This window comes from Salvelinus fontinalis, chromosome 29 (genome assembly GCF_029448725.1).
Source record: "Salvelinus fontinalis isolate EN_2023a chromosome 29, ASM2944872v1, whole genome shotgun sequence".
NCBI classification, from domain to species: Eukaryota; Metazoa; Chordata; class Actinopteri; order Salmoniformes; family Salmonidae; genus Salvelinus; species Salvelinus fontinalis.
In genome coordinates, this window is record NC_074693.1 from 4,912,798 (window position 1) to 4,930,336 (window position 17,539).

Consider the following 17,539-nt stretch of genomic DNA (forward strand, 5'->3'; position numbering starts at 1 on the left):
GTAGTTAGGGTATAGGGGGTAGTTAGGGTATAGGGGGTAGGGGTAGACTGACCTGCCATGATCCCCTTGCTAGCTAGGGGTAGTTAGGGTATAGGGGGTAGTTAGGGTATAGTGGGTAGTTAGGGTATAGGGGGTAGTTAGGGTATAGGGGGTAGTTAGGGTATAGGGGGTAGTTAGGGTATAGGGGGTAGTTAGGGTATAGGGGGTAGTTAGGGTATAGGGGGTAGTTAGGGTATAGGGGGTAGTTAGGGTATAGGGGGTAGTTAGGGTATAGGGGGTAGTTAGGGTATAGGGGGTAGGGGTAGACTGACCTGCCATGATCCCCTTGCTAGCTAGGGGTAGTTAGGGTATAGGGGGTAGTTAGGGTATAGGGGGTAGTTAGGGTATAGGGGGTAGTTAGGGTATAGGGGGTAGTTAGGGTATAGGGGGTAGTTAGGGTATAGGGGGTAGTTAGGGTATAGGGGGTAGTTAGGGTATAGGGGGTAGTTAGGGTATAGGGGGTAGTTAGGGTATAGGGGGTAGTTAGGGTATAGGGGGTAGTTAGGGTATAGGGGGTAGTTAGGGTATAGGGGGTAGTTAGGGTATAGGGGGTAGTTAGGGTATAGGGGGTAGTTAGGGTATAGGGGGTAGTTAGGGTATAGGGGGTAGTTAGGGTATAGGGGGTAGTTAGGGTATAGGGGGTAGGGGTAGACTGACCTGCCATGATCCCCTTGCTAGCTAGGGGTAGTTAGGGTATAGGGGGTAGTTAGGGTATAGTGGGTAGTTAGGGTATAGGGGGTAGTTAGGGTATAGGGGGTAGTTAGGGTATAGGGGGTAGTTAGGGTATAGGGGGTAGTTAGGGTATAGGGGGTAGTTAGGGTATAGGGGGTAGTTAGGGTATAGGGGGTAGTTAGGGTATAGGGGGTAGTTAGGGTATAGGGGGTAGTTAGGGTATAGGGGGTAGTTAGGGTATAGGGGGTAGGGGTAGACTGACCTGCCATGATCCCCTTGCTAGCTAGGGGTAGTTAGGGTATAGGGGGTAGTTAGGGTATAGGGGGTAGTTAGGGTATAGGGGGTAGTTAGGGTATAGGGGGTAGTTAGGGTATAGGGGGTAGTTAGGGTATAGGGGGTAGTTAGGGTATAGGGGGTAGTTAGGGTATAGGGGGTAGTTAGGGTATAGGGGGTAGTTAGGGTATAGGGGGTAGTTAGGGTATAGGGGGTAGTTAGGGTATAGGGGGTAGTTAGGGTATAGGGGGTAGTTAGGGTATAGGGGGTAGTTAGGGTATAGGGGGTAGTTAGGGTATAGGGGGTAGTTAGGGTATAGGGGGTAGTTAGGGTATAGGGTATAGGGGTAGACTGACCTGCCATGATCCCCTTGCTAGCTAGGGGTAGTTAGGGTATAGGGGGTAGTTAGGGTAGTTAGGGTATAGGGGGTAGGGGTTAGTTAGGGTATAGGGGGTAGTTAGGGTATAGGGGGTAGTGGGTAGTTAGGGTATAGGGGGTAGTTAGGGTATAGGGGGTAGTTAGGGTATAGGGGGTAGTTAGGGTATAGGGGGTAGTTAGGGTATAGGGGGTAGTTAGGGTATAGGGGGTAGTTAGGGTATAGGGGGTAGTTAGGGTATAGGGGGTAGTTAGGGTATAGGGGGTAGTTAGGGTATAGGGGGTAGTTAGGGTATAGGGGGTAGGGGTAGACTGACCTGCCATGATCCCCTTGCTAGCTAGGGGTAGTTAGGGTATAGGGGGTAGTTAGGGTATAGGGGGTAGTTAGGGTATAGGGGGTAGTTAGGGTATAGGGGGTAGTTAGGGTATAGGGGGTAGTTAGGGTATAGGGGGTAGTTAGGGTATAGGGGGTAGTTAGGGTATAGGGGGTAGTTAGGGTATAGGGGGTAGTTAGGGTATAGGGGGTAGTTAGGGTATAGGGGGTAGTTAGGGTATAGGGGGTAGTTAGGGTATAGGGGGTAGTTAGGGTATAGGGGGTAGTTAGGGTATAGGGGGTAGTTAGGGTATAGGGGGTAGTTAGGGTATAGGGGGTAGTTAGGGTATAGGGGGTAGTTAGGGTATAGGGGGTAGTTAGGGTATAGGGGGTAGTTAGGGTATAGGGGGTAGGGGTAGACTGACCTGCCATGATCCCCTTGCTAGCTAGGGGTAGTTAGGGTATAGGGGGTAGTTAGGGTATAGTGGGTAGTTAGGGTATAGGGGGTAGTTAGGGTATAGGGGGTAGTTAGGGTATAGGGGGTAGTTAGGGTATAGGGGGTAGTTAGGGTATAGGGGGTAGTTAGGGTATAGGGGGTAGTTAGGGTATAGGGGGTAGTTAGGGTATAGGGGGTAGTTAGGGTATAGGGGGTAGTTAGGGTATAGGGGGTAGGGGTAGACTGACCTGCCATGATCCCCTTGCTAGCTAGGGGTAGTTAGGGTATAGGGGGTAGTTAGGGTATAGGGGGTAGTTAGGGTATAGGGGGTAGTTAGGGTATAGGGGGTAGTTAGGGTATAGGGGGTAGTTAGGGTATAGGGGGTAGTTAGGGTATAGGGGGTAGTTAGGGTATAGGGGGTAGTTAGGGTATAGGGGGTAGTTAGGGTATAGGGGGTAGTTAGGGTATAGGGGGTAGTTAGGGTATAGGGGGTAGTTAGGGTATAGGGGGTAGTTAGGGTATAGGGGGTAGTTAGGGTATAGGGGGTAGTTAGGGTATAGGGGGTAGTTAGGGTATAGGGGGTAGTTAGGGTATAGGGGGTAGTTAGGGTATAGGGGGTAGTTAGGGTATAGGGGGTAGTTAGGGTATAGGGGGTAGTTAGGGTATAGGGGGTAGTTAGGGTATAGGGGGTAGGGGTAGACTGACCTGCCATGATCCCCTTGCTAGCTAGGGGTAGTTAGGGTATAGGGGGTAGTTAGGGTATAGTGGGTAGTTAGGGTATAGGGGGTAGTTAGGGTATAGGGGGTAGTTAGGGTATAGGGGGTAGTTAGGGTATAGGGGGTAGTTAGGGTATAGGGGGTAGTTAGGGTATAGGGGGTAGTTAGGGTATAGGGGGTAGTTAGGGTATAGGGGGTAGTTAGGGTATAGGGGGTAGTTAGGGTATAGGGGGTAGTTAGGGTATAGGGGGTAGGGGTAGACTGACCTGCCATGATCCCCTTGCTAGCTAGGGGTAGTTAGGGTATAGGGGGTAGTTAGGGTATAGGGGGTAGTTAGGGTATAGGGGGTAGTTAGGGTATAGGGGGTAGTTAGGGTATAGGGGGTAGTTAGGGTATAGGGGGTAGTTAGGGTATAGGGGGTAGTTAGGGTATAGGGGGTAGTTAGGGTATAGGGGGTAGTTAGGGTATAGGGGGTAGTTAGGGTATAGGGGGTAGTTAGGGTATAGGGGGTAGTTAGGGTATAGGGGGTAGTTAGGGTATAGGGGGTAGTTAGGGTATAGGGGGTAGTTAGGGTATAGGGGGTAGTTAGGGTATAGGGGGTAGTTAGGGTATAGGGGGTAGTTAGGGTATAGGGGGTAGTTAGGGTATAGGGGGTAGTTAGGGTATAGGGGGTAGTTAGGGTATAGGGGGTAGTTAGGGTATAGGGGGTAGTTAGGGTATAGGGGGTAGTTAGGGTATAGGGGGTAGTTAGGGTATAGGGGGTAGTTAGGGTATAGGGGGTAGTTAGGGTATAGGGGGTAGTTAGGGTATAGGGGGTAGGGGTAGACTGACCTGCCATGATCCCCTTGCTAGCTAGGGGTAGTTAGGGTATAGGGGGTAGTTAGGGTATAGGGGGTAGTTAGGGTATAGGGGGTAGTTAGGGTATAGGGGGTAGTTAGGGTATAGGGGGTAGTTAGGGTATAGGGGGTAGTTAGGGTATAGGGGGTAGTTAGGGTATAGGGGGTAGTTAGGGTATAGGGGGTAGTTAGGGTATAGGGGGTAGTTAGGGTATAGGGGGTAGTTAGGGTATAGGGGGTAGTTAGGGTATAGGGGGTAGTTAGGGTATAGGGGGTAGTTAGGGTATAGGGGGTAGTTAGGGTATAGGGGGTAGTTAGGGTATAGGGGGTAGTTAGGGTATAGGGGGTAGTTAGGGTATAGGGGGTAGTTAGGGTATAGGGGGTAGTTAGGGTATAGGGGGTAGTTAGGGTATAGGGGGTAGTTAGGGTATAGGGGGTAGTTAGGGTATAGGGGGTAGTTAGGGTATAGGGGGTAGTTAGGGTATAGGGGGTAGTTAGGGTATAGGGGGTAGTTAGGGTATAGGGGGTAGTTAGGGTATAGGGGGTAGTTAGGGTATAGGGGGTAGTTAGGGTATAGGGGGTAGTTAGGGTATAGGGGGTAGTTAGGGTATAGGGGGTAGTTAGGGTATAGGGGGTAGTTAGGGTATAGGGGGTAGTTAGGGTATAGGGGGTAGTTAGGGTATAGGGGGTAGTTAGGGTATAGGGGGTAGTTAGGGTATAGGGGGTAGTTAGGGTATAGGGGGTAGTTAGGGTATAGGGGGTAGTTAGGGTATAGGGGGTAGTTAGGGTATAGGGGGTAGTTAGGGTATAGGGGGTAGTTAGGGTATAGGGGGTAGTTAGGGTATAGGGGGTAGTTAGGGTATAGGGGGTAGTTAGGGTATAGGGGGTAGTTAGGGTATAGGGGGTAGTTAGGGTATAGGGGGTAGTTAGGGTATAGGGGGTAGTTAGGGTATAGGGGGTAGTTAGGGTATAGGGGGTAGTTAGGGTATAGGGGGTAGTTAGGGTATAGGGGGTAGTTAGGGTATAGGGGGTAGTTAGGGTATAGGGGGTAGTTAGGGTATAGGGGGTAGTTAGGGTATAGGGGGTAGGGGTAGACTGACCTGCCATGATCCCCTTGCTAGCTAGGGGTAGTTAGGGTATAGGGGGTAGTTAGGGTATAGGGGGTAGTTAGGGTATAGGGGGTAGTTAGGGTATAGGGGGTAGTTAGGGTATAGGGGGTAGTTAGGGTATAGGGGGTAGTTAGGGTATAGGGGGTAGTTAGGGTATAGGGGGTAGTTAGGGTATAGGGGGTAGTTAGGGTATAGGGGGTAGGGTATAGGGGGTAGTTAGGGTATAGGGGTAGACTGACCTGCCATGATCCCCTTGCTAGCTAGCACCATGATACCAGTGAGACCCACACTAAAGATGGCACTCTGTCCAAAGTTGAGCATGGCCAGGGTGTAGGTCGTCTTCAGGGACGAGGACTCGTAGCTCTTCAGATAGCCATCATACTTCTCTGCTTCGTACTTCTCATTGTTGAAATACTGGAACAGAGAGAGAGAGGGAGGCCAGGTGAGGCCAGACAGTATCGTGTAGTATAATACTGGAACAGAGAGAGAGAGGGAGGCCAGGTGAGGCCAGACAGTATCGTGTAGTATAATACTGGAACAGAGAGAGGGAGGCCAGGTGAGGCCAGACAGTATCGTGTAGTATAATACTGGAACAGAGAGAGAGAGAGAGAGGGAGGTCAGGTGAGGCCAGACAGTATCGTGTAGTATAATACTGGAACAGAGAGAGAGACAGAGGCCAGGTGAGGCCAGACAGTATCGTGTAGTATAATACTGGAACAGAGAGAGAGTGGGAGGCCAGGTGAGGCCAGACAGTATCGTGTAGTATTATACTGGAACAGAGAGAGAGAGGCCAGGTGAGGCCAGACAGTATCGTGTAGTATTATACTGGAACAGAGAGAGAGGGAGGGATGGTGAGGCCAGGTGAGGCCAGACAGTATCGTGTAGTATAATACTGGAACAGAGAGAGAGAGGGAGGCCAGGTGAGGCCAGACAGTATCGTGTAGTATAATACTGGAACAGAGAGAGAGAGGGAGGCCAGGTGAGGCCAGACAGTATCGTGTAGTATAATACTGGAACAGAGAGAGGGAGGCCAGGTGAGGCCAGATAGTATCGTGTAGCATAATACTGGAACAGAGAGAGAGAGAGAGAGGGAGGTCAGGTGAGGCCAGACAGTATCGTGTAGTATAATACTGGAACAGAGAGAGAGAGGGAGGGAGGCCAGACAGTATCGTGTAGTATAATACTGGAACAGAGAGAGAGAGGGAGGCCAGGTGAGGCCAGACAGTATCGTGTAGTATAATACTGGAACAGAGAGAGAGTGGGAGGCCAGGTGAGGCCAGACAGTATCGTGTAGTATTATACTGGAACAGAGAGAGAGAGGCCAGGTGAGGCCAGACAGTATCGTGTAGTATTATACTGGAACAGAGAGAGAGGGAGGGATGGTGAGGCCAGGTGAGGCCAGACAGTATCGTGTAGTATAATACTGGAACAGAGAGAGAGAGGGAGGCCAGGTGAGGCCAGACAGTATTGTGTAGTATAATACTGGAACAGAGAGAGAGAGGGAGGCCAGGTGAGGCCAGACAGTATCGTGTAGTATAATACTGGAACAGAGAGAGGGAGGGAGGCCAGGTGAGGCCAGACAGTATTGTGTAGTATAATACTGGAACAGAGAGAGAGAGGCCAGGTGAGGCCAGACAGTATCGTGTAGTATAATACTGGAACAGAGAGAGAGAGGGAGGCCAGGTGAGGCCAGACAGTATCGTGTAGTATAATACTGGAACAGAGAGAGAGAGGGAGGCCAGGTGAGGCCAGGTGAGGCCAGACAGTATCGTGTAGTATAATACTGGAACAGAGAGAGAGAAGGAGGCCAGGTGAGGCCAGACAGTATCGTGTAGTATAATACTGGAACAGAGAGAGAGGGAGGGAGGCCAGGTGAGGCCAGACAGTATCGTGTAGTATAATACTGGAACAGAGAGAGAGGGAGGGAGGCCAGGTGAGGCCAGACAGTATCGTGTAGTATAATACTGGAACAGAGAGAGAGGGAGGGAGGCCAGGTGAGGCCAGACAGTATCGTGTAGTATAATACTGGAACAGAGAGAGAGAGGGAGGCCAGGTGAGGCCAGACAGTATCGTGTAGTATAATACTGGAACAGAGAGAGAGAGGGAGGCCAGGTGAGGCCAGACAGTATCGTGTAGTATAATACTGGAACAGAGAGAGAGGGAGGCCAGGTGAGGCCAGACAGTATCGTGTAGTATAATACTGGAACAGAGAGAGAGAGGGAGGCCAGACAGTATCGTGTAGTATAATACTGGAACAGAGAGAGAGAGGGAGGCCAGGTGAGGCCAGACAGTATCGTGTAGTATAATACTGGAACAGAGAGAGAGGGAGGGAGGCCAGGTGAGGCCAGACAGTATCGTGTAGTATAATACTGGAACAGAGAGAGGGAGGCCAGGTGAGGCCAGACAGTATCGTGTAGTATAATACTGGAACAGAGAGAGAGAGGGAGGCCAGACAGTATCGTGTAGTATAATACTGGAACAGAGAGAGAGGGAGGGAGGCCAGGTGAGGCCAGACAGTATCGTGTAGTATAATACTGGAACAGAGAGAGAGGGAGGCCAGGTGAGGCCAGACAGTATCGTGTAGTATAATACGGGAACAGAGAGAGAGAGGGAGGCCAGGTGAGGCCAGACAGTATCGTGTAGTATAATACTGGAACAGAGAGAGAGGGAGGCCAGGTGAGGCCAGACAGTATCGTGTAGTATAATACTGGAACAGAGAGAGAGGGAGGCCAGGTGAGGCCAGACAGTATCGTGTAGTATAATACGGGAACAGAGAGAGAGAGGGAGGCCAGGTGAGGCCAGACAGTATCGTGTAGTATAATACTGGAACAGAGAGAGAGGGAGGCCAGGTGAGGCCAGACAGTATTGTGTAGTATAATACTGGAACAGAGAGAGAGAGGGAGGCCAGGTGAGGCCAGACAGTATCGTGTAGTATAATACTGGAACAGAGAGAGAGGGAGGCCAGGTGAGGCCAGACAGTATTGTGTAGTATAATACTGGAACAGAGAGAGAGAGGGAGGCCAGGTGAGGCCAGACAGTATCGTGTAGTATAATACTGGAACAGAGAGAGAGGGAGGCCAGGTGAGGCCAGACAGTATCGTGTAGTATAATACGGGAACAGAGAGAGAGAGGGAGGCCAGGTGAGGCCAGACAGTATCGTGTAGTATAATACTGGAACAGAGAGAGAGAGGGAGGCCAGGTGAGGCCAGACAGTATCGTGTAGTAGAGAATCAAGACAGACAGGTTGGGACCAACAGAGGGAATAATGTTCCATTTCTCAGCCGTGGCTTACTGTCTAAATAACATACACAACATATACAACATGAAATAATTATAATATACTGAACTACAATATAAACACAACATGTAATAATTTATAATATACTGAACTACAATATAAAACACAACATGTAATAATTATAATATACTGAACTACAATATAAAACACATGTAATAATTATAATATACTGAACTACAATATAAACACATGTAATAATTATAATATACTGAACTACAATATAAAACACATGTAATAATTATAATATACTGAACTACAATATAAACACAAAATGTAATAATTTATAATATACTGAACTACAATATAAAACACATGTAATAATTATAATATACTGAACTACAATATAAAACACATGTAATAATTATAATATACTGAACTACAATATAAACACAAAATGTAATAATTATAATATACTGAACTACAATATAAAACACATGTAATAATTATAATATACTGAACTACAATATAAAACACATGTAATAATAATAATATACTAATCTAAAATATAAATGCAACATGTAAAGTGTTGGTCCCGTGTTTCATGAGCTGAAATAAAAGATCCCAGAAATTTTCCAGACGCACAAGAAGCAAATGTTGTGCACAAATGTGTTTTACTTCCCTGTTAGTGATCTCCTTTAACAAGACAATCCATCCACCTGACAGCTGTGGCATATCAAGAAGCTGATTAAACAGCACCATCATTACACAGGTGTACCTTGTGCTGGATCATTACACAGCTGTACCTCGTGCTGGGGGACAATAAAACACCACTCTAAAATGTGCAGTTTTGTCACACAACACAATGCCACAGATGTATCAAGTTTTGAGGGAGCGTCCGATTGGCATGCTGACTGCAGGAATGCCCACCAGAGCTGTTGCCAGAGAATTCAATGTTAATTTCTCTACCATAAACCGCCTCTAACATCGTTTTAGAGAATTTGGCAGGAGGCCCGGAAGGCCTCACAACCGCAGAACATGTGTAACAAGCCCAGGAACATCCGGCTTCTTCACCTGAGGGATCGTCTGAGACCAGACACCCGGACAGCAGAGGAAACTGAGGAGTATTTCTGTCTGTGCCCTCCCAGGCCCACCCATGTCTGCGCCCTCCCAGGCCCACCCATGGCTGCGCCCTCCCAGGCCCACCCATGGCTGCGCCCTCCCAGGCCCACCCATGGCTGCGCCCTCCCAGGCCCACCCATGGCTGCGCCCTCCCAGGCCCACCCATGGCTGCGCCCTCCCAGGCCCACCCATGGCTGCGCCCTCCCAGGCCCACCCATGGCTGCGCCCTCCCAGGCCCACCCATGGCTGCGCCCTCCCAGGCCCACCCATGGCTGCGCCCTCCCAGGCCCACCCATGTCTGCGCCCTCCCAGGCCCACCCATGTCTGCGCCCTCCCAGGCCCACCCATGTCTGCGCCCTCCCAGGCCCACCCATGTCTGCGCCCTCCCAGGCCCACCCATGTCTGCGCCCTCCCAGGCCCACCCATGTCTGCGCCCTCCCAGGCCCACCCATGTCTGCGCCCTCCCAGGCCCACCCATGTCTGCGCCCTCCCAGGCCCACCCATGTCTGCGCCCTCCCAGGCCCACCCATGTCTGCGCCCTCCCAGGCCCACCCATGTCTGCGCCCTCCCAGGCCCACCCATGTCTGCGCCCTCCCAGGCCCACCCATGTCTGCGCCCTCCCAGGCCCACCCATGGCTGCGCCCTCCCAGGCCCACCCATGTCTGCGCCCTCCCAGGCCCACCCATGGCTGCGCCCTCCCAGGCCCACCCATGTCTGCGCCCTCCCAGGCCCACCCATGGCTGTACCCTCCCAGGCCCACCCATGTCTGCGCCCTCCCAGGCCCACCCATGGCTGTGCCCTCCCAGGCCCACCCATGTCTGCGCCCTCCCAGGCCCACCCATGTCTGCGCCCTCCCAGGCCCACCCATGTCTGCGCCCTCCCAGGCCCACCCATGTCTGCGCCCTCCCAGGCCCACCCATGTCTGCGCCCTCCCAGGCCCACCCATGTCTGCGCCCTCCCAGGCCCACCCATGGCTGTGCCCTCCCAGGCCCACCCATGGCTGTGCCCTCCCAGGCCCACCCATGGCTGTGCCCTCCCAGGCCCACCCATGGCTGTGCCCTCCCAGGCCCACCCATGTCTGCGCCCTCCCAGGCCCACCCATGGCTGTGCCCCTGCCCCGTCTTGTGAAACCCATAGATTAGGGCCTAATGAATTTATTTCAACTTACTGATTTCCTGAACTGTAACTCAGCAAATTGAAACTGTTGCATTTATATTATTTTTGTTCAGTATAATATTATTATTACATGTTGTGTTAATATCTGTAACAACTAGCACGGGTTGATAATACGACGAGGACTGTGCCTTTGGCTACTGGACAAAGAAAGTTGATATCAAATAAATTACCTCCACGGATATGGTCTGATTTTGGCTACTTTGAAGTAAAGATAAGACCTGCCTCATAATATGATGTGAAACATTCAGCTTTTCAATCCAAATACACACTTCCTCCAGGTCCTTACAAACTGGTGTGAGGCGCCGATGACGCCTTCCGATGTATTAGTTGTTTGAGATCCTGTTGACTGATGTTCTACTCAAAGGCTCTGTCTGTATGCTGTACACGTGTGGTTAGATACATAACCAATATACTATACACATCTGCCTATTTTAATTCCACTAAATCATGCAAATTAAACTACAGACCGATAAGCCAGTCAAATATATACCCATTACTATGAGAGGTTATAATTGGTTAAAAATCTAGGGGATTTTTTTATTCTTCTCCCAGATCATTTTATTGAAAATCGCCTTTTCCCCCAAAAAATAATATTGTCCAAAAGCCAGCTATTAACGCTTAACGTAAACCCTGAACGAGACATATCTAAATTACATATTCCCTCTAGACAAAAATGAAACGTCCTCTCACTGTCAACTGCGTTTATTTTCAGCAAACTTAACATGTGTAAATATTTGTATGAACATAACAAGATTCCTCAACTGAGACATAAACTGAACAAGTTCCACAGATAAGTGACGGACAGAAATGGAATAATGTGTCCCTGAACAAAGGGGGGGGACTATTAAGGAGGAGAAGGAGAGTGAAGGAGAGAGAGGAGAGGTAGAGAAAGATGGAGAAGGAGAGAGAAGGAGAGAGAGGAGAGGTAGAGAAAGATGGAGAAGGAGAGAGAAGGAGAGAGAACCGGTCTCACCTTAACGGTCTCATAGTTAGAGAGAGAGGAGAGGTAGAGAAAGATGGAGAAGGAGAGAGAGAGAGAGAGGAGAGGTAGAGAAAGATGGAGAAGGAGAGAGAAGGAGAGAGAGGAGAGGTAGAGAAAGATGGAGAAGGAGAGAGAAGGAGAGAGAGGAGAGGTAGAGAAAGATGGAGAAGGAGAGAGAAGGAGGGAGAGGAGAGGTAGAGAAAGATGGAGAAGGAGAGAGAACCGGTCTCACCTTAACGGTCTCATAGTTGGAGAGAGAGGAGAGGTAGAGAAAGATGGAGAAGGAGAGAGAGGAGAGGTAGAGAAAGATGGAGAAGGAGAGAGAGGAGAGGTAGAGAACCGGTCTCACCTTAACGGTCTCATAGTTGAGTAAAGAGTCGATAGCAGCGTTTCCTGCCTCATTGTCTGCCTTGTTCATCTCTATCCTGAACCGAGTCCTGGAGAACAAGATGGACGACAAGGGTTACACAGCTGGGAAGAATTCACAGGAAAAGGTAGCTTCAGCTTTTCTATCCTGCTAGCTATAGCTAGGCCAACCACATATATGCCTAGTACAATGTAAACCAACAGGTAGCTAAGGTAATAGCTAGGCCAACCACATTCAGTGCAGTCAGTAAGTATTCAGACCCCTTGACTTTTTCCATTTAGTTACGTTATCCTTTTTTCCCCTCATCAATGTTGAACACCCCATAACTCAACACCCCATAACTCAACACCCCACAACACCCCATAACTCAACACCCCATAACTCAACACACCATAACACAACACCCCATAACTCAACACCCCATAACTCAACACCCCACAACACCCCATAACTCAACACCCCATAACACAACACCCCATAACACAACACCCCATAACTCAACACCCCATAACTCAACACCCCACAACACCCCATAACTCAACACCCCATAACACAACACCCCATAACTCAACACCCCATAACTCAACACCCCACAACTCAACACCCCACAACTCAACACCCCACAACTCAACACCCCACAACTCAACACCCCACAACTCCCCATAACTCAACACCCCACAACTCAACACCCCATAACTCAACACCCCATAACTCAACACCCCATAACTCAACACCCCATAACTCAACACCCCATAACACAACACCCCATAACTCAACACCCCATAACTCAACACCCCACAACACCCCATAACTCAACACCCCATAACTCAACACCCCACAACACCCCATAACTCAACACCCCATAACTCAACACCCCATAACTCAACACCCCACAACACCCCATAACTCAACACCCCATAACTCAACACCCCACAACACTCCATAACTCAACACCCCATAACTCAACACCCCATAACTCAACACCCCATAACTCAACACCCCATAACTCAACACCCCATAACACAACACCCCACAACTCAACACCCCATAACACAACACCCCACAACACAACACCCCATAACTCAACACCCCATAACTCAACACCCCACAACACCCCATAACACAACACCCCATAACACCCCATAACACAACACCCCATAACTCAACACCCCACAACACCCCACAACTCAACACCCCATAACTCAACACCCCATAACTCAACACCCCACAACTCAACACCCCACAACTCAACACCCCATAACTCAACACCCCACAACTCAACACCCCACAACACAACACCCCACAACACAACACCCCATAACTCAACACCCCATAACTCAACACCCCATAACTCAACACCCCATAACTCAACACCCCATAACTCAACACCCCATAACTCAACACCCCATAACACCCCATAACTCAACACCCCATAACACAACACCCCACAACACAACACCCCACAACACAACACCCCACAACACAACACCCCACAACACAACACCCCAAAACACAACACCCCACAACACCCCATAACACAACACCCCATAACTCAACACCCCATAACTCAACACCCCATAACTCAACACCCCATAACACCCCACAACACCCCATAACTCAACACCCCATAACACCCCATAACTCAACACCCCATAACTCAACACCCCATAACTCAACACCCCATAACTCAACACCCCACAACACAACACCCCATAACTCAACACCCCATAACTCAACACCCCACAACACAACACCCCATAACTCAACACCCCATAACACAACACCCCACAACACCCCATAACACAACACCCCATAACACAACACCCCATAACACAACACCCCATAACACAACACCCCATAACACAACACCCCACAACTCAACACCCCATAACTCAACACCCCACAACACCCCACCCCACCCCACAACACCCCACCCCATAACTCAACACCCCATAACTCAACACCCCATAACTCAACACCCCATAACTCAACACCCCATAACTCAACACCCCATAACTCAACACCCCATAACTCAACACCCCATAACTCAACACCCCATAACTCAACACCCCATAACTCAACACCCCATAACTCAACACCCCATAACACCCCATAACTCAACACCCCACAACACACCATAACACCCCACAACTCAACACCCCACAACTCAACACCCCACAACTCAACACCCCACAACACAACACCCCATAACTCAACACCCCATAACTCAACACCCCATAACTCAACACCCCATAACTCAACACCCCATAACTCAACACCCCATAACTCAACACCCCATAACTCAACACCCCATAACTCAACACCCCATAACTCAACACCCCACAACACACCATAACACCCCATAACTCAACACCCCACAACACCCCACAACACAACACAACACCCCACAACACCCCATAACTCAACACCCCATAACTCAACACCCCATAACTCAACACCCCATAACTCAACACCCCATAACTCAACACCCCATAACTCAACACCCCATAACTCAACACCCCATAACTCAACACCCCACAACACCCCACAACACCCCACAACTCAACACCCCATAACTCAACACCCCATAACTCAACACCCCATAACTCAACACCCCATAACTCAACACCCCATAACTCAACACCCCATAACTCAACACCCCATAACTCAACACCCCACAACACACCATAACACCCCATAACTCAACACCCCACAACACACCATAACACCCCATAACTCAACACCCCACAACACACCATAACACCCCACAACTCAACACCCCACAACACAACACCCCACAACACAACACCCCACAACACAACACCCCATAACTCAACACCCCATAACTCAACACCCCATAACTCAACACCCCACAACACCCCACAACACAACACCCCATAACTCAACACCCCATAACTCAACACCCCATAACTCAACACCCCATAACACCCGATAACTCAACACCCCACAACACAACACCCCATAACTCAACACCCCACAACTCAACACCCCACAACTCAACACCCCACAACACAACACAACACCCCATAACTCAACACCCCACAACACAACACAACACCCCATAACTCAACACCCCATAACTCAACACCCCATAACTCAACACCCCATAACTCAACACCCCCCATAACTCAACACCCCCCATAACTCAACACCCCCCATAACTCAACACCCCCCATAACACAACACCCCCCATAACACAACACCCCACAACTCAACACCCCACAACTCAACACCCCACAACTCAACACCCCACAACTCAACACCCCATAACTCAACACCCCATAACTCAACACCCCATAACTCAACACCCCACAACACCCCATAACTCAACACCCCACAACACCCCATAACTCAACACCCCATAACTCAACACCCCATAACTCAACACCCCATAACTCAACACCCCATAACTCAACACCCCATAACTCAACACCCCATAACACCCGATAACTCAACACCCCACAACACAACACCCCACAACTCAACACCCCACAACTCAACACCCCACAACTCAACACCCCACAACTCAACACCCCCCATAACTCAACACCCCCCATAACTCAACACCCCCCATAACTCAACACCCCCCATAACTCAACACCCCCCATAACTCAACACCCCCCATAACTCAACACCCCCCATAACTCAACACCCCAAATAACTCAACACCCCCATAACTCAACACCCCCATAACTCAACACCCCCATAACTCAACACCCCCCATAACTCAACACCCCCCATAACTCAACACCCCCCATAACTCAACACCCCCCATAACTCAACACCCCCCATAACTCAACACCCCCCATAACTCAACACCCCCCATAACTCAACACCCCCCATAACTCAACACCCCCCATAACTCAACACCCCCCAACTCACCACCCCATAACTCACCACCCCATAACTCACCACCCCATAACTCAACACCCCATAACTCAACACCCCATAACACAACACCCCATAACTCAACACCCCATAACTCAACACCCCATAACTCAACACCCCATAACTCAACACCCCATAACACAACACCCCATAACACAACACCCCATAACACAACACCCCATAACTCAACACCCCATAACACAACACCCCATAACTCAACACCCCATAACTCAACACCCCATAACTCAACACCCCATAACTCAACACCCCATAACTCAACACCCCATAACACAACACCCCATAACACAACACCCCATAACACAACACCCCATAACTCAACACCCCATAACTCAACACCCCATAACTCAACACCCCATAACTCAACACCCCATAACTCAACACCCCATAACTCAACACCCCATAACTCATAACTCTGTCAGGTTGGATGGGGAGCATCGCTGCACAGCTATTTCCTTTCCAAATCATGTCCAATCAAGTTGTAGAAACATCTCAAGGATGATCAATGGAAACAGGATGAACCTGAGCTCAATTTCAAGTCTCATAGCAAAGGGTCTGAATACTTATGTAAATAAGGTATGTTCATTTTTAATACATTTGCAAACATATTATATATATTTTTGGTTTGTTTGCTTTGTCATTCTGGGGTATTGTCTGTAGATGGATACATTTTTACAAATCATCATCTATTTTAGAATAAGGCTGTAACCTCACAAAATGTGGAAAAAGTCAATGGGTCTGAATACTTTCCGAAGGCACTGTGTTTACCTAGTACAATGAACACCAACAAGAACCTTAGGTCATCTGTCAACAACAACAACAACAGACTGTACCTCCACTGCGTGACAGCAACGGTGAAGGCCGTATACGCTCCCAGAGTACCCAGAGTCACCGCAGCAAATTCCACCCCGCATTTATAATACTGAGGAGAGAGAGAGAGAGAGACATTTTAAATATTGTAGAAAAGAGGGAAACATAATGCTGAATAAAGAGGGAGAAATACATTCAACTGGAGGTGGATAAAGACATTAGTCTCACTATCATTACAACGTATTACTGTCGCTAGAACAGAGCAGAATACCAGGAGAAGAACAAGACTGCCATTAGTCTCACCATGTAGATAACACTATTATAATATAGACATTACCAAGCTATCGTTCAGCATGACAATGCTCGCCGTGCACAACGAGGTCCATACAGAAATAGTTTGTCTAGATGAAATGGACTTATCTGCACAGAACCCTGACCTCAACCTAATCGAACACCTTTGGCATGAATTGGAACGTCGACTGAGCCAGGACTAATCGCCCCCAACATCAGTGCCTGACCTCACTATAATGCTCTTGTGGCTGAATGGAAGCAAGTCCCCGCAGAAATGTTCCAACATCTAGTGGAAAGCCTTCCCAGAAGAGTGGAGGTTGTTATAGCAGCAATGTTCCAACATCTAGTGGAAAGCCTTCCCAGAAGAGTGGAGGCTGTTATAGCAGCAATGTTCCAACATCTAGTGGACAGCCTTCCCAGAAGAGTGGAGGCTGTTATAGCAGCAATGTTCCAACATCTAGTGGAAAGCCTTCCCTGAAGAGTGGAGGCTATTATAGCAGCAATGTTCCAACATCTAGTGGAAAGCCTTCCCAGAAGAGAGGAGGCTGTTATAGCAGCAATGTTCCAACATCTAGTGGAAAGCCTTCCCAGAAGAGTGGAGGCTGTTATAGCAGCAATGTTCCAACGTCTAGTGGAAAGCCTTCCCAGAAGAGTGGAGGCTGTTATAGCAGCAATGTTCCAACATCTAGTGGAAAGCCATCCCAGAAGAGTGGAGGCTGTTATAGCAGCAATGTTCCAACGTCTAGTGGAAAGCCTTCCCAGAAGAGTGGAGGCTGTTATAGCAGCAATGTTCCAACGTCTAGTGGAAAGCCATCCCAGAAGAGTGGAGGCTGTTATAGCAGCAATGTTCCAACATCTAG

The 17,539-nt window shown here is 49.2% G+C and overlaps 1 protein-coding gene across 1 annotated transcript in view; it reads right to left on the reverse strand.

The window, feature by feature from the left end:
* The window catches only part of LOC129827341 (iron-sulfur clusters transporter ABCB7, mitochondrial-like), a 160,226-nt gene that overhangs the window by 57,082 nt on the left and 85,605 nt on the right, over positions 1 to 17,539 (reverse strand). Inside the window, exons 7-9 of the mRNA XM_055888099.1 lie at positions 16,412 to 16,500; positions 11,634 to 11,721; positions 5,009 to 5,183 (exon numbers count right to left, since the gene is read on the reverse strand). Coding sequence (XP_055744074.1) covers positions 5,009 to 5,183; positions 11,634 to 11,721; positions 16,412 to 16,500 — 352 coding nt within the window. The remainder of the gene's footprint in view (positions 1 to 5,008; positions 5,184 to 11,633; positions 11,722 to 16,411; positions 16,501 to 17,539) is intronic.